Raw genomic sequence first — 24805 nt, 5'->3', positions numbered from 1 at the left:
AGCTAAGAAAGTATCCTTCACTTAATGCTAGTTTTACATGCACACAGATTTTCTGCTGGTGTGATGCTTTCACCGCTTCTGGAAAGAGGGCAGAAGTGGAAATGCGAAGAAACTTTGGCCACTTGACTTGGCTGGAGACAGATACTGCTCTTAACTGGACTCTTCATTTCTAGGATATTTTGTCTGTAATCTTGATAATGTGTGTAGTAGGAAATAACAATGTTTAACTGCTCTTACCAAGCCGTATGTCGATAAGTATTTTGTCTACTTGTGTTAGTAAATTGCTTAATAATTCCTAGAGTTTACAGTGATCGTAACATTGGAAATGTCTTATAAACAAACTGGACAGTGAAGAGTAAGCCCAAAAATAAATTTAGTGTTGTATTTAGAAAGAAAAAAAAAATCTCTCATGTTTTCAAGCTCGCCATCTGTAAGGCATTTTATATACATGAAAAGTATGCTTGTGGTTTGTTTCTCTAAGCTTTCTTTTTCCATTCCTATTCTTTGCTGCCATTTGTGTTACACGCAGGCAACTGGAGTTATTTCGGATGGGGAGAGCAGCTGAGTACGTAACTGTTCGATTTCTTGCAAGTTTTCTGATCCTATAGTGATACAGCATGCTCCAGTATGAGGAAAATGGAAATATTCATGCATATAGAAAGTCTCTTCCATTGTATTTGCTTTTACTTTCACCAAATCTTCATATTTGCGTGGATGGATGGTTGTCCATGTTTTCACTGTTTGGCTTTGTTTTGGCCATATTTTAAATGAGTTGCTTGTGCCTTCTAATGGAATTTGAGGGTAAAATTGCAGAATTGGACTATTATTCTTGTGTAAATCTGATTCTGGTGTTCTGCTTGGGTTGGTCTTCATACTCATGTAAGCCTAAATCAGCATTTGGAGTAACTGAAAAACACAAAGGAATCTCTAGTGATTGCTTTACTAAGATACAAAGATATGCTGGAAGCGATCACAGAAATTCCAAAAATTGTAAATAGGAGTAAATCTAAACCCAGAAACGGCTGGTACACACCAACATGAGAAGAAGGATTGTAGGTATTATATTGGAGCTCACTGAAGCGGCATCATGGCGAAAGTGATAGGGCTTTGCTTTAACTAGTGCTTACCGGCCTTGGAAAGATAGATACTACAGCTTTCTGTGATCTACAGAGCTAATGCCTGCGCCTGAAGGCTGGTGTGGTATCTGTTGCAGAGGTTGTAAGGTTTTTGTTAATTTTTCCAGCAAATGTGCAGGAAATGTCTTCACTCTCTGGAAGTCCTACAGTTTCCAACAGGCGAGGCTTCTGCTTATAATACAGCTCATGGCTTCTTCTGCCTGTAGGACCTGTGAGATTTGATCTGTCAGGCTTAAATTCCCTATGTCAAAGCCAACATGGAGGGGATTGCTGAGGGAGCCAGGCAAAGCCACTGCCAGCAGAGGGGAGGTTCTGCCTGATGCTTTTCCATTTTTGAAATAATGGAATTTGAAGAGGACACTCTTACTTCAGCCAAGTAACTTGAGTCTAATGTCCAACTAATGTTACACATGAGTCTGTTCTGCGTTTTAGAAGCCTTTCAGCAGGGACTTCCCAGTTTCTCCTCCCACAGGATGTTTTGTCCTCCTTGTTCTCATGTCTTTGATCAAACCTGAGTTCTCTGAGCATCGACAATGTTGTCCAACTTCCTCAGCTGTCAGTGTTGAATGTCTCAAATGTTTGGAGTTGTCCTCAGAATGTGATAGGATAACCCATAATGAACTAAACTTTTTTATGCTACTAGAACAGAGACTAGTGTCCTAAATAGCCTTCTTTTGTTCCTCGATTTTGTATGTTTGGGAGGGAAATGGGGTGCTTAGGCATTGGTCAGTCAGAGATTTAGGAGGCTTGTGCAGAAGGTATTTTTCCTATTTATCTGGACTGTTGGTTTTTTTGTTTTAAAAGGTAGTTGTATTTACTGAGCTCCTTCCCTCCCTCTACATCCTTCCCTATGGTCTCCTGTTTGAAGTTGTGTTAGCATCCCTGTAGGTAGACTTGGGCCAGTGTCAATGATGTTTTCAAGTGAACTCCATTAGCTTAATGATGTAATAAAAAATAAGTTTCTAATTACAAACTTACAACAACAACTGAGAAGGAAGCATCAGAAACAGCATGTTGATAGCTGGAAAACATTTTCTTGGTGAGAGCTTCTTGCAAGAGAAGTGCTATAAATTTTCCAGTTGGGCAGAAGATGCTTTAGGATCTTGTCCTGTTGACCTGGTTTCATTTTACGAAAGGAAAAGACTTGGAGAAGTAAGTTAGATGTTCAAGGGAGTCTTTACACTTCAGACTGTCGATCCCTTTCTTGACTGTTGAGTCTTTCAACAGCAGAAGGTATTTTCAAGTGAGAGTATCAAAATTATGAAAGCTCTTAAACTGAAGACTGAATATTGCTAACTTTCTGTCTAAAAAAGTGTGTGCAAATTGCTGGTATATTTTCAAGTGGTGAGGACAGTTAAGATGAACTAAGGACCTGCAAAGGTGCACTTAAATAATTTCTCAAAACCTATGAGTTTTTAACATGGAGAGCTATAAAAGAGCCTCAGAAAAATAACCTTTTTTCCTTTTGAGATTCATCTATTTTCCTCTTTGTTACCTCAATAGTCCTCTTTAAACTAGTATGCATTTTGATTGTAAGATTTCAGAAAGTATATATGATTGTCAGAAGTGACCGATGGTTCGACAGTTGATGGAGTAATGGGGTCTGAGACTTAAGGAAAGAAGTCGTTTGCAATTTAGAAAGCAATTTTAAATGGATGAAGGGTGAGGAAGGTGAGTTGCAAAGGCTCTGGTGAGGAGCTGGCAGAAATCTCTTCTGGACTTGGGCTGGAAGTAATTCCTTCAGTTAGTGCACTTTCTTGTCTTTTGCTGTTACCAAAATAGACAAAAGCTGTGAAAAGCTCAGTGGCTTATTTTGGAGAAGTAGTGGGGATTTTGGGATAGACAATCTCACACGAACTTTCTTTTTCCTGAGTGCCTGAGTATGCTGCAGTTATGCCTTTTGTCCAAGTTTTTGCTCAAGTTTGTGGAGGGTAACTAAGCTCAGGGACCTGACCTCAGCTCCCAGCAGCTGATGACACGTTACTGCCAGAAGGCAATTTTGACTGAAGGCAGCCTTTTGAGAGGAGCTCCTGCTGTGCATTGGGACCTTAAAACAACAAAAACACTCCTGAAAGTGCATTCATCCAGCCACCTGTAATAATGTTGCTGTTAGCTTTCCTTCCTGTCCTGAAGCTTGATATAAAGAAAGTTGCCAGAGGTTAAATGTGACTGGTAGAGCTGGTGTGACAGGACTGTGCCAAGTGATTTTGAGGTCGGTATCTTAAAAGCTGTATGTGTTCTGCCCTGCAGCAGTGGTGTAGTAACTTCTGGAGGCAGGAATGAGAGGAATAACATGGTCTCCAGAAGGCTGTTTCACAGACGCTATCTCCTTGATTTTTCCTCACTCTTTGTAAAATCATACTGTGTGATGTGACTGTCCAAATGATTTTCTTCTTGTGCTGCCTATATGCATGAATATTCAATTATTAAGTGTGAACAGCATGCTTCTGCCCTGCCCCTTCAGCCTTACCCCCCACTCTCTACACGGTAGGTCCAGCAACAAAGCAATGGTTTTCGTCCCTTGAGAGCTATTTGGTATATGTGAAATTTCTTGAACTGGGATAAAACAATTGCAGACTTTTTTGTGTCTATTGTCATGTATCTTATTATTAATTAACCGATTTTCAGGGACTGAGGCTAAGCTACAACTGTCCTTCTGGAAGACTTGGTGTATCATCTTGTTTGAAGAAGATAGTACTTGAATTTATCACACCATATGCGTTCTGAGGGATATTTTGCTGAAACATGGGCTGTAATGCCTGACCTCTTCTTTTTAAGGGAGATGAATCCCCAAAGCTGCTTCTGCAAGTTCTTGTCAGACTCTTGCTTAAATAAAACATAAGTGTCAAGTATGTTAATGAATAGGATCATCACTATGCTCAGACATTTCACAGTGTACTTTCTTGCAAAGGTAATGTGTGCTATAAGCCACATATGGGCCAGGTTTTTGTGCTTTTAATCAGGTTGTGCAATGTCTTCATTTGTGAACACTTCTGTTCTATGAAGTGAGATTGCTCAGGGGATAGGTGCAATTCAGCATGAGTTGGCCCTTATTTATGAGTCAGTTAAGGATTTCTGCCTGGTATTACCATCAATGGATGGTGTAGGTGCAGCAGCAAAGTGAGGCATTTGACAGCTCTTTGAAAACGGCATTTCTGTCCCAATAAAAGTAATTATTGTGCATTAGACGTTAATGGCTCAAGTGCTGAGCAATGACATTGTTCAGTGGAATAAGAGCTCATTAGCCTTCTTAGGGTGGTGTGTGCCTTGTGATCTACAAATAGATCAGCCCTTGCTCCACAGGCTGGAAGTTCAGTGCTCCTCAGTGGCACTTTGGCATGTCAGATAGTTTTTGTGAAGCACATCTTGTTTCTTCTAAGCACTGAACTGTAATAAAAGTGATGGACATTGAGCTTTTAATACAGCTGACTAAAGCAATATATGATTGCTATTCATTTCTGTTCAATTGACTAGAGACTGACAAGAACTCTGCAGCATTTAAACTACTAAAAAGCAGGAGGCTGAACTCCATTTTCAGAGTGGACAATCAAATTGAATTGACTATACTCGAGAGCAGAGCTGGGCCTTCTCAAGTGGTTTGTATTTTGCAGACATGTTTTCTGCTGGGATTGTTTTTTACTCTTTCATCCACTTTAGGGCACTGATATAATCTTACTTGGTTGACAAGTAGCTGAAAAGATCCCTAAGAACATATTCTACCTTGGATTAAAAAATTGAAAATTGAATTGGAGGTCTGGGAAGCGCCAATGGAAGAAAAAGATGTTCCCTAATGCTACGTTCCATCTGCTTGGAATTTCAGCAGTTAAATTCAGAGAGTTTTAAAGATCTGACATGAAAACAGCACTTTCACGTCATTGTTTAGCCTCATGGTGAATGGATGTATAGGACACATACTGCTGAGTAACTTGCCAGAAGGGGCTTTAATTTGATTGTCCTTTCTAGGCAGGCTTCTGGTGGCGGAGGGAGTGAATAATGGCTGATCCTTATTTTCCTGTGTTTCAAGCATGTTGATGGTGCACTCCACTGCCTTTACAATGTGTTTCTTTCACTTTAAGCTTGCAAAGATAACCTTGCATCCTGCACAGTCAAACACAGCAGTACACCAATATTGTATTTTTGATACCTTTCCTCCATGTAACTCCACATTCTCATTTTCTGAAGGCTTAGCAAGCAGAAGTGTTTCTGCAGGGAAGGGTACTCACTGGAAAGGAGCTTTTTCCTTTGTGAGGGTTATCATTAGTGTTGACTACTAAGCTTAAACTAATGTACCTGTGTGGAATGTAGCAATTTTTCCACTGTAAGAAGTAGTATAATTGCTTATAATCAAAGCTGCTTTCTCAGTTCTTCTTATTTTCCTACTGAGTGCTTTTCATTAGTTTCTACCAACTTAAACTAAGACTTTTATGCCCCCCTGGCCCCCCCCTTTTTTTTTATGCTAAAAAAGATAACCCAGAACCCTAGAGTTCTGTTTAAGGATGCTACCAAGAAGAGATGGTATTACAGCTTAAAGGTTGAAAAGTTTCCTGGAAAGAACTCCTTTCCATACAGGAATGATTTATTTTTGGGGGGTGTTTTTTTTTTTTCAGCATCTAAATATTCACTTTGGCAACAACAAAGAACGTCGAATTTTGGGGTTTGGGGTGATTGATTTGGAGTGTCTGAACCTGCTTATTGAGAATGACTGAAGAGAAATAAACTTCTATGAGAGGAATTGGGAAAGGAGAGATTGGAGGGAGATCGCTGGAATTTCTCAGTACATAGTTGAGAGAACTGGAGATTATAACCATCTGCCAGACAGAGGCACATCCAGAGCAGAAATAGCATTTTTTTTTTGGTCATTCTTTAAAAGCCAAATGGGCTGCGCCGTCCCAACATGGTAACTTGAGAGAGCTGTGTGCTTAACTGCTTTTATTTCTTAGCCTTTGAAGATGCTGACAGTACTGTGGATGATCGAGACAGTGACTATCGCAGTGAGACCAGTAACAGCATTCCTCCTCCGTACCACACGACCGCGCAGCCCAATGCCTCCGTGCACCAGTTCACGGTCCCATCACGCCTGCAGCAGCAAGGGGTCTTACGGGAATCCTGTGCTGACTCCCTACAGAATTATGATCTGGATTATCGAGACCACATAGCTGTCAGGTGGGTGCTGTCTACTGAGTGGCTTTTCTTTTCCCTTTTGGTTTTACATAGCAGACCCTCAAGGTGCCACGCTGTTTGAGGAGGGGGCAGCTCAAGGGCTCTGAAAGGCTTCTGGTGGGAAGGTGTTACATATGTATTTTGTTAACGCTGGGGCTCCGCTGTCAGCTAGGAAAGACCCATGCGGCTGTGTGTTACGCCATATCCGTCAGTAGTGAATTACCTTTTAAAGATATGGTCAACTCTAAGGTCATTTGTTCTTGGTTGTACTTTCACCTCACCTTTTGAAGGCCAGAGCACTCAGTAACTGGTTGCTCTGGCACCATTGCATGGATGTGCCTCCCAAGCCAGTGAAACACCCTCTAACAGTTATCCTATTAAGAGTTTTTTCCTTAGGGCAGATTTGTTTTCTGTCCTGCATTAGCTCCTGTTTTTCTATTATTATTATTAGCTCTGCCAAAACATCATATTTAAGAAGAAAATCTCTAGCCATGTGAGTGCGGGCTTTTTATTTTCCTGCTATCATGTAGCACTGTTTAGTAGTGTGTTTTCACTTTTGGTTTCCCATGAATTGTATGAAAGATAGTTTACTTGCTCTGAATTAGCTTTCTGACCATAAATAAGTAGATTCACAACTGCTTTTGTATTCTTTAAGTATTAAGCATTACAGCATTAACGTACCAGGATTGGTGCCTGTGACCTAGAATAGGTTGTGCTGAGAACCGTAAAAACTTTATAAAACTGCTATTCCAAATCAAGGATGAGTCAAGTGTAAAGGGAGGGCAGAGGAACTTGGACAGTACTGGTCAGCTTGGTGTGTAGAACAGGCCATGCTGCTGCTTTATGTCTTTGGTGTGGGAGGAAGAGGCAGTTGCTTAAAAACTGTCAGAGTTAGACATGTAGGAGGTTTATATGCATTATATTCTACCTTATTGTCCTTGGTAAGAGGCTAAATTTTACTCTTTTTGCCTTATGGTCTTTAATGGTAAAAGCTGAAATTTAGTGGTAACATTTAATGTTATTACTGAAATTTCAAGCAGCAGAGGCAAATGTAACAACGAAACACATTGACTGCAGGGTGACATGGCGTTCTTGGCGCACTTTTCATGGTCCAGTGGGTATCTTCATGTAATCAAGTTATTTTCTTTCCCATGCTGTTTTGTACTGCTGGTTTGCAGTGGATCTTAGTGTGGCAAGATGAGATGGAACTTTTTCTTTATGGCAAACTGAGCAGTGGCATTGGACACCCAGCCTGGGGAAGCCAGTCGTGTCTGAGTGTTTTTGCAGTTCCCTGGATAGCGTTGGCAATACAAGTAATCTTTCATGGCTCACCTTGCTTGGAGGCTGGGGGCGTTTGAACTTTTAACTGTATATAACAGATAAATGTGTTTCTAAGTCCTTCCAAAGGAGCACTTCTGGTTTGAATTGTTAAAGAATACCAAGGTGGAATATGTTGGGTTGTTTGGTTTTTTTCTGATTTCCTGAAGGTATTGATACAAAAGGCTATGGACTGATAAAGTTTACTTAAAAACTATGAGGTTTGTTCTAGAAGTACTTTTTGCTCCTGGAAGGCGAGTGCTAGATGGTGATTTGATTCTCTCTGAGTGTTCCTGGTCCCATGTGCATTTTCCACATGCCCAGCGAGATTTTTTTTGCTGCATATTTAATCTTAAAACTTAGAAAATGTAGTGAGCTTTCCAGAGAAGCTACATGGGATTCTCTTTCTTACCAGAAAGGTATTTCTAACATGAGCTGGCTGAAAAGAAGCATACGGGTAGATCTTAAATAGTTTCAAAAGACGGTTGTAGTTGAGTATTGCAAAACCAAACCATGCTTGACTTTTGCTCCTAGCAGCTCTAAGTGCTGCGGACCAGGGAGCCACCTGATGAGATCAGTGTTCCTGGCAGACGGCAGCTGGTGATTGCTGATGAGATGACAGCTTGTAGGAGACTGTCCTGTGCAGACCCAGAGGAATCAGGCAAGGTTCTGCTAGAACCTGTCTTGAATTGGGCATGAAGATATCTGTGCCAAAGTGCTCAAGCTGAAACTAGCTTTACTAACACCTGTTTTTTGTGTCTTACAATGTGTTGGAAAAGTTATGATCCTCTTTATCAGCTGTTACACCTGATTGTGTTCCTTGGAATGAAATACATGTATTTAATTCTCCCCCCCAAGGATAACAAAGATTATTCTTATTTGTCCTTGGCCAAAAGCCAGTTTGGCTTCAAAATAGCAGACATTTTCCCCTCAGATTTAGTTACTTGTTTTAAGCACTAACTTTTCTTTGCAATGTTTATTTTGTGTAACCATGTGTCCTCCATATCTCCCTGCTCTTGCTCTATTTACTTCCAAGGCGACGTGGTAGCATAGATTCCACTGTGAGTGGCCGAACTGACCTAGAATCCACATCTGAGTCTAGTCAAATGACAAGCCGCCAGTGCTCGCTAGAGAGCAGGCGCTCTCTAGATCTGTCTGATAGGTGGGTTGACCTCTTTGCAGCCTCGTGTGCCTGTCTCCTCGCTGTTGCTGCTGTGAAGTGGTCTTGTGATATGTTTCAGCTGATACTCGCTGTTTGCCTTGGCTCTGTTTCACATCTGTGGTAGTTTAATGGTGGGCTGGTGTGATCATCTCTTTTGTCCTCTCAGGTGTTGGACTTCTTGTTGTTGCTTTATTTCTAGTAAAAGGAATGCTGTGTTCAAGGAGCTTGATTACAAAGAAAAGTAATTTCTTTTATGCCTAGATTAGTCGGTTGTTGGTTCAACATTTACATCTAATGGTTCTTCAGGCATTCATGTAGCTCTTGTTGCTTTCAGCTGAGATATGGAAGGGCTTGATCCAGTAACTAGTATTTTAAATTTCATTAGCATTTTAAGGGAAATAATTTCAATTACTAGCTTAAAATTGCAAGCAAAAAGTGTAGTAACTGTTCAAAACCATGCACAACGGGGCTCATTTAAAGTAATGAGTAGCTTTCCAATTAGTGTAAATTAGCTAATACTAGTGGAAGTGAAGGACTAAATCAGCAGTAGTGAAAATGCAATGAACTATATCTCTTTCAGGGCTATCCCATCAGTGTCCCAGTGTCTCAAACTGAAGACTCTTGTATTAGCAGTATCCATGCAATGCCCTTGTGCACTTTGCCCTTTCCCTCCTCTTTCGGGCTTGAGGCATGCCTGCCCTCATGCTGCTTTGTGCTCATCAGTGAATGATGTGAGACAAAGCTGCAATGCATCTTTTCAGATGAGCATTTTGGGGTGGTTTGTTTGTTTGTTTGTTTGTTTGGTTTTTTTACATCCGGTTTCTACCCATCTATTTTTATATAGGCTGGCAGAAACTCTTGTGAGATTTAGATAAAGAGGAAGCTTTCTCACTACTAGCCTTCACATTGTTGAACAGTTGAGGTAATCCTTCTGATCAAGGGCTAGGAATTAATCCCAAAATCCCAAGGGTCATTTACTTGGATTTCTAAGAAGGGGCAGGTTGTTTGATAGCAAAACAGTAGCTGCCTTAATCCAGTCTCCCACAACGGGCATGTATATCTTACTGGATCCATTTAGATGCGTTATAAATGACAAGTACAGGCTCTGAAAAGCCTCTGAGGCTTACAGTGGGCTGGTGTCCCATGTTTTGTTTTGCCTTCTTCAGTGACAGCTCTGAGGATCTTCATTTTATGCTGGCAGGAGCCCCCGAGGGCACTACCTGCAGTGAGAACCCCCCCAGCAGAGAGGAGTGTTGGGGTAGCTGGATCTCCTCATGTGGTGGATGTGCATGGTTTGCGTTTTGTCCTGTCCCCACTTCCTCAGAGTCCAGTGACTCCTGAGTCTTTTGCATGCAGCCTCTGCTCTGCAGCCCCCGTGGGAGAAACAAAGTGCCCGTGTGCTTTATGAATACTGCTAAAACAAAGTCTGCAGCCTGGAGTGACCGAAATGCATGCAGAGCATAGTGGAATGGTGCGTGTGGGTGCTGTGTCTCAAAGTAGTCCTGTTACTGTAATAAGTGAATTTTTTTCAGTATGCCTAAAAAAGTAACAGCAGAGTACTGGTAGAGCCAAGGCTGTGTGCCCTCACTTGATCACAAAAAGCTGTTCTCCTTCAAACAGGCATTTCTAAATTTTTCACAGCAGTAACTGGTGGTGTATCATAACCCATGCTGCTTTTTTTTGAATATTTGGTTGAAATATAATGGAGGTAGACTGGCAGGTTTTCAGTTTTGTTATCTCTGGATGATTCTGATTTTAATTTCACTTTATTTGATGCATGTTTTTTCATTACTATTTTTTCTCTCCTTTCTAGAATTTTTTTTTAAAACTGTTATCTTTTCCTTTTTTTTTTCTGCCTCTCTTCCTTTCCTTCCCACCTCCTTTATTTCTCATCTTAGACAAGGATCTCTAGCTAGAAATGAAAGAGTCAGGATCATTCCATTTGAAGATGGAGAAGATGAACAGGAGAGTAACTATGAAGAGCTAGGAAAACTGCTAATAGAGGAATTTTTAGAAAACAGTAATAAAAATAGAAGTTGGCAGGAAACAAACACGAAAAAGACACAAACGATCTCAAAAAGGGAAAAAAATAAGCACTGTGAAAGGTCAAGGTGCTGCCAAAAGGTATGTGTGGAGTCAGGGTCTGTAGATGTTCCTAGGTATCCTCAAGAATATGATACAATAGACAGGAGAAGGAAAAAGAAGCTGCGATACAATTTTGGAGAGAATAAACAAATAAGCCTTCAAAGTAATGAAGGTCTGCAGTATCCTGGGGAGCAAATGGTGTATTTCAATGGTGCGGTGACTAGATCTGAACCTAATGATGATTTCCCAGCATATACTAGAACTGGGAAATGCACCAGTAGCTCTGAAAGTAAGGAGTGGTTACCTGCTTATCCCATCCTGCGTCCGTACAAAAATGGCTTAATGGTTAAAAGTGGCAAGCTGCCCAGCAAGCAGGCAGTCAACCATGAGGGCTCACTTCACCTCAGTAACAGTGAAGACAAAGTCACAGGGATGCCAGATAACACTTTTGTGCCTGTGGATGTCCATGAGGAGTTTGACAGCAGCGCTTCTGATGAGTTCCAGTACTCGCCTGTTTCAGATGATGAAATAGAGGAACTGGAATCGCTTTCACAAACGTGGTGCGATTCTGACATCAGCCATTTGAGAAACTTCACTGTTAATTACACTGAAGATTTGGGCTCTCAGTTAAAGGCTAGCTGTGATAAAAACCACAAGAGTAAAGGGAGCAAGCACAGTCATCCTATGCAAGACTTAACCCTGTCTCCTGTTGAGGAACCCAGCAAGGAGTACATAGACACAATGGATGAACTTCAGTGTCTGGTAGAATCAGTTTCAGAATACTTGGCTGAAAAGGAGGAAGAAATCAGCAAATTTGGTACATTGTCAGGGACCAAAAAAAATGTTGAGAGCATGGCACCGAAGCAAGGTAACACTGATAATTTGTTAGAAGACAGGGAGCCTGAACAGCCCAAACATCCTGCTGCAGAAGAGAGTACCAAGGGCAAATCTGAATCTCTCCCAGACTTGTCAGGTGTGAAGAACACAGTTAATTCCCTGTTCAGCTCATTCACTGAAAAGGTGGGGTCAAGCACAAAGCAGCTCACAGCCTCTGTTGAAAAGCTTGTTTCTTCCACTCCGGAGAAGTCGGAAACCAAGAACTCATCAGAAAGTGGAAGCTCGAATGTGTTTTCTAGCAAGTCCAAAAGTGAGAGTTCATCTTCTGGAGTGATGCCAGATAGTAAAGCTGACACCAAGTTCTCTGTTCACTCTTTGCTACCATCCCAAGTGACTGGTGATAGAGGAGCCCAGAACATAAACTCCAGCAAGCCAGAAACCAACGAGATGGACAGTAAGGCTTCCACACCGCATCATCTCCAGCAATCACAAGGAACTACTGCTGGCGGCCAGCAGAACCAACATTCAGTTATGAATTCTGTTCTAGGCATGTTTAATCCTTTAAAGATCTTCTCTGAGAAGGAAGTGCCGAAACAAGAAATAAGGGAAGAGAAGCACGCCAAGGAGGACAGCCATGCTGTGAAAGTTGATGAGGCAAGCAGAAGCGAGAGACCATCTGGACAGATGGCAACCAGGACCAGCAGCATTGTTACAGAGAAACAGACGAGTGAGACGAGAAGTGAGGCAGAGGTAAATGCAAATAGCACTTCTGTGTCTTCAATTTTTGGCAGGCTGACAAACTCAGTCAGTTCCTTCAGTCTGAAAGCTAATTTTGATGGTCTCTTGGCTCCCAAGCAGCAGGATGTGCCACAGAAGCAGTCAGATTTGCATCCGGTTACAAATCAGCCAGATGCCACTGTGAAAGAGGGTGCGCTCACTGCCAGGGAGCCACCTCCTGCAAATCACGTAGGGGATCAGCATACCACAGATCATGGACTGGGGAACAAGCAAAACAGAGATAACGCAGAACTTAGTTCACAGCCTCAAGATCATGGTACAGCATCTGAAAGCTTCTTCAGTCCACTCAAAAAGTCTTTCAGTCAATTCTTGCTTCCTTCTGCTGAACAAGGACAGAAAGAAAGTGCATCTGGGCATTTTAAAGGGCATAAGTCTGAGGAGGATGTGAGACAAAATAGTTCATCAAATGAAGGACACTCATTGCCTTTCACTGGGAAACTTTCTTTTTTCAGTGGGTTAAGTTTTTCAGAAAAGCAGACAAACGTGAATGAGAAAGGAGGATTTATTCCTTCTTTATTTAAATTTTCTTCTGCGGAAAACCTAGCACCTTCAGAGAACCAAAGAAGTCATCAGAAGTCTAGTGGCATTTCTGTGTTTGAAGGCAGAAACCGTAATTCAGAAAATGCCATTTCATTAAAATCTAGCTCTGTTCCAAATTTATCAGACCATAACGAGGAACTTGTACAGACAAAAAACATGAATAAAGAAAACATATCTAGTGCCCAAGTAAATAGAAAAAAACACCAGGACAATGCCTCTGCTACCTTTAAGGCTGCAGGAGAGCAGCAGAGAACTAAGAGTACTGAGGGAGAACCTAGAAATATAAAAGGAGGAGTGATGAGAGAAGGACTAAATGCACCAGTCTTAAATGACAGCTCAGTTAAATCCCCCTCTTCAGCCAGAGGGCCAGAAGCTGCAAGTGCAGATGATATGCAGAAGAAGCATGCACCAAGTTTTCTTTCTGGGTTTCTTCGCATTTCTTCTAATGAAAACACAGCCAGTAATCAAGACTTGACTGCTAAAAGTGAGAGTGATGACCAGAAAAGCACATCTCCTGGATTATTTTCTGGTTTATTTAAACTTGCTTCAAGTGAAAACTTGTCTGAATGTAAGCAAGAAAAGGTGAAACCAAACTCTCTAGGCTTCATGAAGCTTTTTGACAGAGGTGAGGATTCTAGCTCAGAGACAAAACCCAGCAACTCAGGAATGGCTTCTGATACTCAAAGCAGCGCTGGAGAAAAGCAGGAGGCTCCCAGCTTCTTAAAAAATCTGCTGCCCAAACCCAAGGAAAAACTGGATAATGTGAAAACAATGGAGATGTCCAAAACTACTGACCACCTGTCCAGCGTTAGAGTAGGTAAAACAGCTGAGGCCCATGTTCCCCACAGCGAGCATCCTGTGTTCCCTGAAGCTCTAAATCTTCAAGACAAGGTGCAGGACTTATCTGGAAAGCCTGCAAATAGCAGGCATATCCCTTATCAGGATGCAGAATCTAGAGTTTTTCCAACTCTTTTAAACAAAGGATCAAATGAATTTCTCAATTTGACTAATAAAAGCTATAACCTTACGAAGCAGTACTCGGCTTACCAGGAAACACAAAGCCATTCTAGCTTTGAGTGGGAATATGAAGTGGGAGAACTGGCTGAAACTCATGAAATAGCAGTACCAGTTTACTATGTGTTAAACCAGAACTCTGTTCTGCCCCCTCAGTTCTTGGACTGGCCTGAAAACGATATGGTAGTGAATCTCTGTAAAAAGGATGGAAATGCAAATGTGATGGATTGGCAGACAAATGCTAATTTTGATGGACAGAGTTTAGATTTAAGTGTGATGTCCTATGAGTCGTTTGACCAGTTAATGTTTCAAGATGTTTGTTCAGAAGAAAATGATGCATGGACTGCTAATTCCCTCAGTGAAAGTTACGGTAACTTTCCACCTTTTGAAAAAGATGGCAGTTACTCATTTGAAGAGTTGCCCATGGATTTAAGCTACTCCTCTGGCTGTGATGGAACTATGTGGACTCTAATTGACCAAGACACTTTAAGTATGGATGAGAGCTTTATGTATTCATCCTATAGCCGGGAGTATCAGGAATGGCTAATGATGCTTGAGCAGGGTATATGGTGGCCATCAGAAGATGGTGATTGTGGATACTACATGTACAGTGATAGCCAGTATGTATATTCGCTGCTCACTGATCCCACTGGACAGTATGTTTACGTGTGTGCTCCTGAAACATATTCCTACCCAGACTTCTGGGATTATAATTACCAGATGGATTCTATTCCAAGAGCTGTGCTAGAAGACAACACAATTGCTGTCTGTGGTTTTAAAGTCCCTCTTGACAGTGAAGATGAGCTGTTTTGGTTTGCTGAAGAAGAGTCTTTAGATGATTATACAACAAATAAACCCCTTGATTTGTCAGTAGCTTTGCAGAGGAGCGATCAGTTAATGAACATGAATTTAGAGACCTTTTCACAAATGTTTGAGGAGTCCATTTATTATCAGAGAGAGCAGCCATTGGACTTCTCAGGTTATAAGCTTCAAAAACTCAAAGTAGATTTTAGACCTGAGAAAGAAACTCTGAATTATTCAGAGGAGTCTCCGCTAACTCTTGATCTCAGAACACATTCCAGAGCGGCTTTCAATAGATCACTGAATAAGGAAGTCCACACCAAGGAAGTGGATAGGGCTGTTCCTGTGACAACTACTGGGAGTGGCTCATCAGGATTCTTTGGTTTCCATCTGTTTCAATCTACTCCTAAAGCTGAAGAAACTGTGGCATCTACTGATAGAGTAACAGAAGCAAAAAAGACGGAAGAAGACAAGAAAACACCAGTGAACAAAGTTAGCTCGTTATTTTCTGCTTTGGGTGGACTGATTGGGAAATCTTCAGGTCCTGACCTTGAGACATCAGAAGATTCTGCCTTGAAGAGAACTGACACACAGTCAAAATCATCTGAAGATAAAGCTGATGCTTTATCACTTGCACCAAATAGAAAATCAGGTGAGGCACGTTCAGGACACAGGTTTCCTGTTGCATCAGAGACAAAGAGAAATAGTTCATCAGGACTCAATTTGGAGACTGCTAGAAATGAAAAGCCAGAATTAAATCAGAATGAAAGCATCTGTGTTAAAAAAACAGGATTAACAAAATCTCCCCCTCAAATGAGCCAAACTGTTACAGATGGGAGGCCACTACAAGAAGAGAGACCTGTTAAAGCAACGTCATCCTCCAGGCATCTTGAAAGGCATGCAAGTGTTAATGAACCTAGTCAGTCACAGCCAAATCAGAGCCACCCAGCCACTGAGCCTCAGGAGACATTATTTAAAAGCGCTTTAAAATTGTTCAGTCTTGGAGAAGATTCTCCTGCAAGCTCGGCTGCCAGTAAAACCCAAACTTCTGGATTTTTTGATTTCTTTAAAACGCAAGTAAGCAAAGCACCACAGACATCACCAGATGTGGGAGGAAGTCAAAATGATAAACCAGAAAAGGTGATACAGCCAGAACAGAAGGAAACCTCCAGCATCTCATCATTATTCGGATCACTTGGAGATCTCTTCAAAGTGGAGGCTGTGTCTTCTCAGCCAACACCAAGTAGTGCAACTCTGCCAAAAACAAATAGCAGAACTGTGGCTCAGTCAAGACAACAAACGGAGAAGTCTAGGGGTCTTCAGAGTGCCAGTATGCCATGTCTGTCCTCCACCCCTAAGGAAGGGGTGAGAACAGAAGGCCTGGACAGGCAGGCGTCTCCCAGCCCTAGGACACAAATGGAACAACAAAGCAGAAAAGCTGAGAAGGATTCTTCAGAGAGTAAAAAAGTGCCTCCTGGAACTGCTTCACAGAAGCCAATGAGTGTAGGTCCCAAAGTAAGCCAGCTGGGTCAGCCAGCTGTGCAGGAAAGCAGCGTACCCACGGCTACACCAAAGCAGCAAGACGGAAGTCGTTTAGGAGGCGCAATTAATCAGGCAAAACCAAAGCAAGAGGAGACTCCTAAGGAGTCAAGTTTCAGTTTGCCATTCAGCTTTTCTGGTATCACTGCTTCGAAATCACAGCCAGCACAGCCAGCCAGCAAGAGCATATTTTCCTTCTTCACCGGATCAGATGAACCAAAGCCTTCGGCACCTTCTGCTCCTGCCGCTCCTGCCAGTGGGAAGCAAGAAACAGAAGGGCTGTTTCATTTGCCCTCCTTCTTCTCCAGCAGTCCAGCCACTGAGAAGAACATACCTCAAAGAAGTACTAGCTTTAGCTTCTTCAATTTAACATCATTTTTGGATGAAAAGCCACAAACTGCTCCAGGACAGGAGAATAATACAAAACCAGCTAAACCTGTGAACTCTAAGCCACCTGTGAAACAAGATATTCCTACTGACTCTGGTGTCAAAATCAGTAGTTCTGCCAGGCAACAAGCTGCAGACAATAAGAAAGAAGTGGATGATATTATTGCAGCAGTGACTGGCAAACAAATGTCTGACAATGTCATGATCCCAGAAAATAAATCAGAAATGGTGGCCGTGAAATATGTAGAAAGTGTTACTGAGGTAGCTGAAGAGAGTGGCTTGGAGAAGCTTCCACAGACCAGTGATGCTGCAGTAAGCAATGCAGCTGCTTCTGGTCCTTGCCTTCAGACTCCCAGTGTGCAGGAGGATTCTTCATGCCAACAGACTATTTCCTTAGGGGCAGAAGAAGATGCTTTGGGTAGCACAGGGAAAATGGACAGTGTTGCATTCCCTATTGGTCAAGGGGAGTCTTATTCTTCAAAAGAACAAGCTTCTGAAGAGAAAGATTATGACATGGCCTTAGCTGATAAAATGAATTCTCAGCGTTTCAGTGACTTAAATATTACGAGTGACATAAAAAATCAAGTGATCTCTGACGAAGTACATGTACAGCATGAGTTGCTGAACAAATTACCCGAACAAACTCTTGGTGACACATTACAACAGACACAAGAGCTGCACTCTCCTTCTAAAACGCCAGAGGCATCTGATTTGCAAAACAAACCTAAGGAATCTGAGAGTGATAAATCTGTACTGGATTCTTCAGTTGAAATGTTTTCAAGTTTCATGACAAAAATGAAACCACCTAAAACGTTGTCTGGTTTCTTTTCCCAACCTCAAACTACTGCACCTCCTACTGCACAGAAGAAAAGCTCCTCTTTCTTTGGTTTCTCATCTCTCCCAAGTGGCCCAGCACCAGCTTTCACAAATGATCTCTTTGGGATCTTCAAAGGTCCAAAAGAATCTCCAAAAGAGATGCCTCCAAAATCCACCCCTAAACCTCAAGGCAGTAGCGTGAAAGATGTCATGGGGTCTGTTCCAGCAAAAGCCTCTAGGGAGACAGAAAGTATAGCTGCAGCCAGAGAGTCTAAAAGAGACGTCACAAGCTCTCTGAAGGAGGATGTATTACGTATTTCAGCAGAAGAGAACTCCACAAAAGAGTCTTCTATGAAAATAGAAACTGAGGAAAATAAGAACTCTGAAACATGTAAAGAGGAACCTTTGAGCATCACTCCAGAAGCAGCAGTCTCTAGTGAAAATCAAGCCCTCAGGGTTCTGCGGTTGGATAATGACGCACAACCCTCTGAGCTGGTAGATACTGAGCCATGCCAGTCTGATTTCAGTAATGCAGTTGATACAGTGCAGGCTGAAGCTGCTGACCAGACTGATGTAAATACAAACCAACTAGGTGTGGGCTCTTCACATGTAACAGAGGAACAAGCTGCTCCTACAGACAAGGCAGCTGTTGGCATCCTTCACACTGGCTCTTCTGACGGGCTTGACCTGGAAATGGAAGCCCCAGCTGATGGGGCAAACACAAATCTTTCCCAGTTGGAGGAGAGTGCTACACTTGAGTCAGAACCTGCTGTTAAAGCGGATCAGGCCAATGCTGATGCTGGTCAGCAGGACATAATCAATAGTAATCATATAGAACCCACAGCTCCAGCTGATGAGCCTGGTGCTCATCTGCTTCAGCTGAATGAAGAGAAGGTAAGTGGGATAGAACAACAAACTGCTGAACAGGAGAAACATCTAGTGATTGGTGAAGTGCCAGCAGAAGGGATTGCTTCCAAATGTGACTTGAAGAAGCACAGTAAACCTGATAATGTTGCTCCAGATGCAAACAGTAGTAAAACAGTCTTTGAATTACCAAACATACCCAGCTTACCAAAATTCAGCTTTATGTCATCTGCTGATAGTGGAAAGCCATTTGGGTCATTCTTCTCTCAACAGCCACCTTCTGTTAATAAAGCAGGGTCAGATCAGGGCCTCATGTCCAGCTTTAAGAAACTTTCTTCAACTCTGTTTGAAGGAGGTAGTGAAGAAAAGGTGAGTAAGCCAGAGAGTGACCAAGGAGCAGTATTTGGGAAAAAGCTAGATTTCTCCTTTCCCTGGCAAAAAGACAGCAGGGAGACCTCTGCCAAAAGGGAACCACATGTACCACCACAGGCTTTGTCAAAACCAGATGACAAGGTGTTAGGAACAGTCAGTTCAGATGAAAACTCAAAATCTGCAGTCTCAGATCAACTGACTGATGCAAATATAGAAGTAAACTTGTCTTCAAAGCAGCCTGGCACTGTAGACAATGAACTTTCTGAAGAACCATCTAGTGCAAGCACTGTTGAAGATGCATCCAACAACGAGCTGAGAGAGGAGTTTGATAAACAGTCAGAAGATCAGCAAAAGATGATTTCAGGTGAACTGCAGAAAGAAGATCAGGCAGAAGAGCATGCACCAGACCAACGTGAACTGAAGGAAACTGAGCTTGATTCTACCTCTGAAGGAGCAGTACTTCAAGCTAGCACACAGGCTGCAGATCTGAATAGCGTGGAACGACTGAATGAGAAAAGGCTAGTTACAAATGAGGCATAATAAATGGTTTCAAGTTTTTGACCATTTATAATGCAGCGCTGCAGCCACAGATTGGCCTTGATGTCTGATGTTTGTAGCTCAGTCCCATCCCCTGTTTGTTGTGAAGTGTTTATAGTATTACTGATAGCTGTCGTGGAGGATTTAACAAATTGTGGTCACTAGTTATGTATGAGCCCTTTAGACCGTTTTCTCACCTTTTTCCACTCTTTTCTATAAGTGTAATTGGATTTCCCATGTTCTTACTCTGTGTCTTACTGAATGAGATGCTTCTAGTGCTAATTTAATTAGCCTTTCAGAAGTTGTATTCTTTGTGTGCTAATTCCGGTGCATACAATCCACTTTGCTTTCTTGTTTAGTGATAAATACATTACATTTCCTAAGAAAAAAATATTGGAAAGAATGAACATTTTGTTTTCAAAAAGTAAGATAAAGACATTTCATTTTAGAGAGCCATTTAACTTACTTCTGATGGATTATAGAACTGATTAGGTTAATTTCACATTATTGAGGATATTAGAACATTTTCAGATACCAGTGAAGGTATTCTAATGCTTGCCCTTTCTAAAATGTGTGCGAAGGTTATTTCATGCAGTTAGGAAAGCTACTAAGTGAAGGATCAGTATTCACGAGTCTATATTCAGTCCTGTCACTGTGTTAAGTTACAACTGGCCTCAAAGAAAAAAAACAGAGACTTGCTGAACTTATATCTCTGTGTAATAAAAAATGAAACTCGTGCATCTGATCATGCATTTGTAAGACTGCACTTGCAAAACTTTCTATGTGGCTTCAAATTCTCCTAAGTGTGCAAGTGAGAGAAACATTAGTGCTGCTTAATTCTTGGATTGAAATGTTTGCTGTGAGTTAGCTGTAATTTTTCTGACTGCATGAGAAATTTCCATCCACTGTAGTTTCTGTGAGGATTCTAGGAATTCAGTCCTGGAAGTGGTGTCTTGAATCACAGAGATCACGCTTCTGTGGCATTGATTTTTAATATGAACAAAATTTTCAGTTGATAATCTTGACAACTTTAATCTTGACTACACTGTATTTGATTGTAAGCATATAATATATATAAAAATAAAGCTAACTTTTAGTTAACTGTACTTCTTAACAGTAGTCAGCTAAATGGTTGTGGTAAAGACTTTAGCTTCAGTGAACCCGCAGAAGAAGACACTGCAGACTTCCACTCTGAATTGCTGTGTTTCCATTCTTATTCCTATCTAGTTATTAGAATATCTTCACTGGCAGTTTCTACCTGATGAAAGTGAAGAAGCAGTCAGTTGGACTGAAAGACAGACCATTGGCATATATAATCTGTATGCTGGTAGGCTGTGTATGAAGTATTTCCACTGCCTACCAAAGTTTTGAAGTTCAGAAGTCTACATCTAGTTCAGGGAGCATAATAGTTAAATATGACTTCGTATCATGCCGTTTCAGTAATATTTAGCATCCTGCTCAGTTTGTTAGGTGTGCAGGTTGCTTTAAATTTCTCCAAGCCACTGTTTTCTCTGATGGACTTTCTATTCTCTCATAGTCCCGCTGGCAGTAGTAGATATGGCTCCTCTTGTAATGTCAGCCAGGGAAGCTCTCACCTAAGTGAGCTGGACCATTCTCATGAAAGTGCCCATGGCTCCGAGCAAGAAGAGGATCACCAGGAAAGAGAGTCGAATCATTCCTACCACAGCTCAGGCAGCTACCAGAAGGATGGTCAGGCATGGCTCAAGGAGCAAGAGGAGCCTCGCAGCAAAGGAGAGGAGGTGAAGGTCTGTGAGACAGAGGAGAAACGTGCAGAACATTCTGCAGCTAAATTATCTCTGGAACTTGAGAAGCCCAAGGATGCTGATGCAGGAGCCCAAGTGAGGTAGGTGCAACTTACTGAGTTCTTTTCAATTAGTTTAAAGAGGATGTCTCTCTTTACTCTTTCCTGGGACAGACTATGTACACTGTTCTGGCAGCCTTCTCTAACAACGAACTTGATTTTGCTGGTCTGTGAAACATCTTTATATGCCAGACTAATTATTTGGGAGACTTTGGCTAAGCTTACACTATGTTTGCTATGTATGTAAAGAGGAACACCTGCTAGTGCCTTGAAGCTCGTTTGCTGTATTTTCTGTTTCTGGTTTGATGAATGTAGTCTGGCCCAAAGATAGCTGCTTCCATTGCTTGTGTGTGATCAAGCTTACATGTTAGAAACCAAGAACTACATGTAGTCATGGTTAAACCTGCGCTAGTTCCATTGCTGAGTAGTAGCCTACTACAATTAGTGTCTGTGGAGTGGTACATTGTAGAATTACAATATGAGCATGTTGCTCTGACTCACTCTGGCAGCTTTTCTCATCCTTGCACTTGAGCTTTACAAACTGTCAGCAGTATTGAAAACAGTCTTCAAATGTATTTCAGCTAAGTTGAGGGCAGTAATGCACCGGGTTTTGTACAGAATTTACTGAAATTTCAAATTTCACTACTTAACTTTGGGAGTGAATTTTTCTCCTTGATGTGATCAAGTCATTGCAGCCCCTACAGTGGATGTGGTTATACTTGCGTAAGTAAGAGGGATTTTTTTTTCATCTGGTTCAGTCAGATCCATGGAAAGATGTCTGCCTGTCTGTACCCTTTGGAGGGTACTGTGCTTATATGAGAGAATTAACCACAGCCGTTCATGTGTGGGCAACCCTTACACTAAAGATGAAAAAGAAAACAAGACTAGAAAAAGCGTTAAACTGTTTTTAAACTCTGACTCCCTTTCCTCTTCTTACAGAACAGCAGAAGTCTTGTCCCAGAATGGCTGGCCTATATTTGTTCACAGGGAAGGTTATTCACATAGTCTGTTTCAGGCTAATTTAGGCAGCTGACTTGGATTCTTCTGCATCAATGGCTCCTTTTCTCTTGACTCTCTGGCAATGCTTTCCTGACTTTATAGAGCAAGCATGGAACTGAGCTCGAACATAGATCCTTAGAGTCGCACCTGAACTAAATGTGCAGCATGGATGCATGTCGCTCTTAAGCTCTTTTTTTTCTTTTTGTTTTTTTTAAATACTGTCATCCATGCAAGGTGCTTTGCAGACAGGGAAAGATGTTTGTTTTGGTGATTTACACCTCAGCAACATACGACAGAAGGAATGAAACTGAAGGCTCAATGTATCGTGAGGTTAGGGAGTATAAAACATGCTGGGGCCCTTAGATAGAGCAGTACTGCCAGATGCACATCTCCTCTTGTAGGGCTGTGTGAAAGGATGGCATAAGAAGGGTGCAGTGAATGGCGAAACACACACTGGTGCCCACTTGCCAGTGTTCCCACTGAAGAGAAGCTGTAAATTTGTAGCAGGCAGGTATGAGTAGGAAGAGGCAGTGGTTAGAAGGGACCTGCAACAGGCATGGAGATGGAAATTCTTCCATCTGCCTCTTTGTGTGTGCAGCTGTGATACTAATATGTTGAAGTGGCTTGATCAGGTATCTTGGACTACTTATTGTTCTGACCAATAAAATCTTATTCCTGGGGCTTGATTATATCCTAGCTTATAGCTTCCAGCTCATCCATTTCCCACATGCTTCCTGTGTGTAGCGAAACCTCTGCTTTAGCCTCTCACTTCCCAGAGCATGTACAAGGCTGTGTTGACTATAGCCTGTTGGCTTTTTCAGCTTCAGGAGGTGAAGTTGTGGTTATACTGTGTAACACTGAATCATTAATGCTGGTGATGAGTGTTTTCCATGTAGTTATTTTCTGTTTCTTGCCTTTAAGCTACCATGGTGACAATGAGCCACCACCATTTCCTCCAGCGAGAGCCCGTTGGATTAGAGCCATTAGCAAAGTTCGACTGCAGCTTCAAGAGGTAGGATGGAATATTGCTTGGTTCCTTCTCTGCACTAACAGATTTTTACGTCTGTGCATGAAGGTTTCATTTTTTCTTTGTTGTAAGATGCATCTTATAATTTTGATGTTTGCAGACAAAAATTTAATCAAATGTATTGTATAGGGCTGCAGCATGTTGTGATGGTGTTAGAGCTGTCTAATTCTACCAAACATCTTGAACATCATTGTGTGGAACTACAGGTTAATATCAGAAACGATACAGAGAAATTAGCTCTGAATTTGTAAATAGTAATAATAATGTCTGGGACTAACTGATTTGTGTAAAACTGTTTGAAATTAAGACTTTTTCTCAAGGCAAATTGAGGATAGCTTGTTGGCTTAGTAGGAGTTATCTGTATTGTTTGTGGTGTGAAAAAGTTCCTTGGTAAACTTTACATCAAATATTTTTATAAATACTAATTGAAAGTGGGTGTATAATAAGTCTTGGTATTTCCATCTCACAAAAGTAAAATTTAAAAATAAACAAACTTGATTTAGGAAGTCAAAAGGAAAAGGTTGTGACATTTTCTTCAACAATATCAACACTCTTCTTTTAGAAAACAATGATTAAGACCCAAGAAGTTGTGTTGGTTTTTGTTTGGAAGTCTTATGCTTTCATCCATCTGTATGCCCACAGAAAGATAACATATGGTGTTCATGTTCCATAGATGATAAACTATTACCTACTACCCAAAGTGCAGAGTTAATATATTTCATTTAGAAATACTACTTTCTTCTAGAGTTCTCGTGGTTTGTTTTTATGAGAAAGTATTTTATGGTATCAGTAGCAGTATCTGGATTTGTTGCAAATTTGTAGCGAAACAATTTTATTTTTTTTTTGTTTTCACCTGAGAAGGCGTCTCAAGTGCCATAGCAGAAATACTTTTTCCTTATCTTATCTGGATAGTAAATTCTTTGCCATCTAACAATTATTGTGTTACTTCACTTCTGAGCAGAAGGGATGTGGGTCAAAACTGTTAGTATGACATGGAAAGTGATTTTAAGAACACCATATTTGAGAAGAGAAAGAACTGCTGTTGTTTTGTCAATCAGGCAAGCAAAACAGTTAAGTTCTTTGCCTTATGGAAAACAAGTACGCTATAAGGAAGAAGAACTATAACATACTATAAGGAAGAAGAATTTCATTGATGGATATCTATTTTTTTCTGAGAGAGTACAAGATCCGTTAGGTGGTTCAGCATCAATCTCTGCATTTCTGCTGGGTTGGACAGAAGACATACTTTGAGGTGACTGTTACAGAAACACTGATTTAGCTGAGATTGCAAAATGCTGTGATTTGCTTTGCGTTGACCACTCCTAAAAACTGTTGATCCAGAATTCCTTTAAAAGAGAAAATTCAAGAGATGGAGCTTTACAGCAGCCTGGTCCAGGGCTTAGCTGCTTTTACTGTCCAAAGGGTTTTCCTAAATTCTGCTCTAGATCTCCCTTGTGCCATATAAATCCCTTTATCATGATTAGGAGAAGTAGTAAAGGAGCAGAATGGATTCCCTTTCTCTCTGGAATGGCAAAGAGCTGCTGCAAAGAGGAAGAAGCCTCCAGAATCACTGAATGTCAGGGGTTGGAAGG

At 41.4% G+C, this 24805-nt stretch overlaps 1 protein-coding gene across 1 annotated transcript in view; it reads left to right on the top strand.

The window, feature by feature from the left end:
• LOC104276615 (protein unc-13 homolog B-like) overlaps window positions 1–23198 on the top strand; it is a gene marked incomplete at both ends in the record, with an annotated part of 55490 nt that extends 32292 nt beyond the window's left edge. Inside the window, 3 exons of the mRNA XM_009873001.1 lie at window positions 6077–6299; window positions 20903–21229; window positions 23108–23198. Of these exons, the coding sequence (XP_009871303.1) occupies window positions 6077–6299; window positions 20903–21229; window positions 23108–23198 (641 nt within the window). The remainder of the gene's footprint in view (window positions 1–6076; window positions 6300–20902; window positions 21230–23107) is intronic.
• Window positions 23199–24805: the final 1607 nt, after the last annotated feature.

This window comes from Apaloderma vittatum, unplaced genomic scaffold (assembly GCF_000703405.1).
Source record: "Apaloderma vittatum isolate BGI_N311 unplaced genomic scaffold, ASM70340v1 scaffold10237, whole genome shotgun sequence".
NCBI classification, from domain to species: domain Eukaryota; kingdom Metazoa; phylum Chordata; class Aves; order Trogoniformes; family Trogonidae; genus Apaloderma; species Apaloderma vittatum.
The sequence above is the reverse complement of the archived record's forward strand: the minus strand, read 5'-3'. Positions and strand labels throughout refer to the sequence as shown.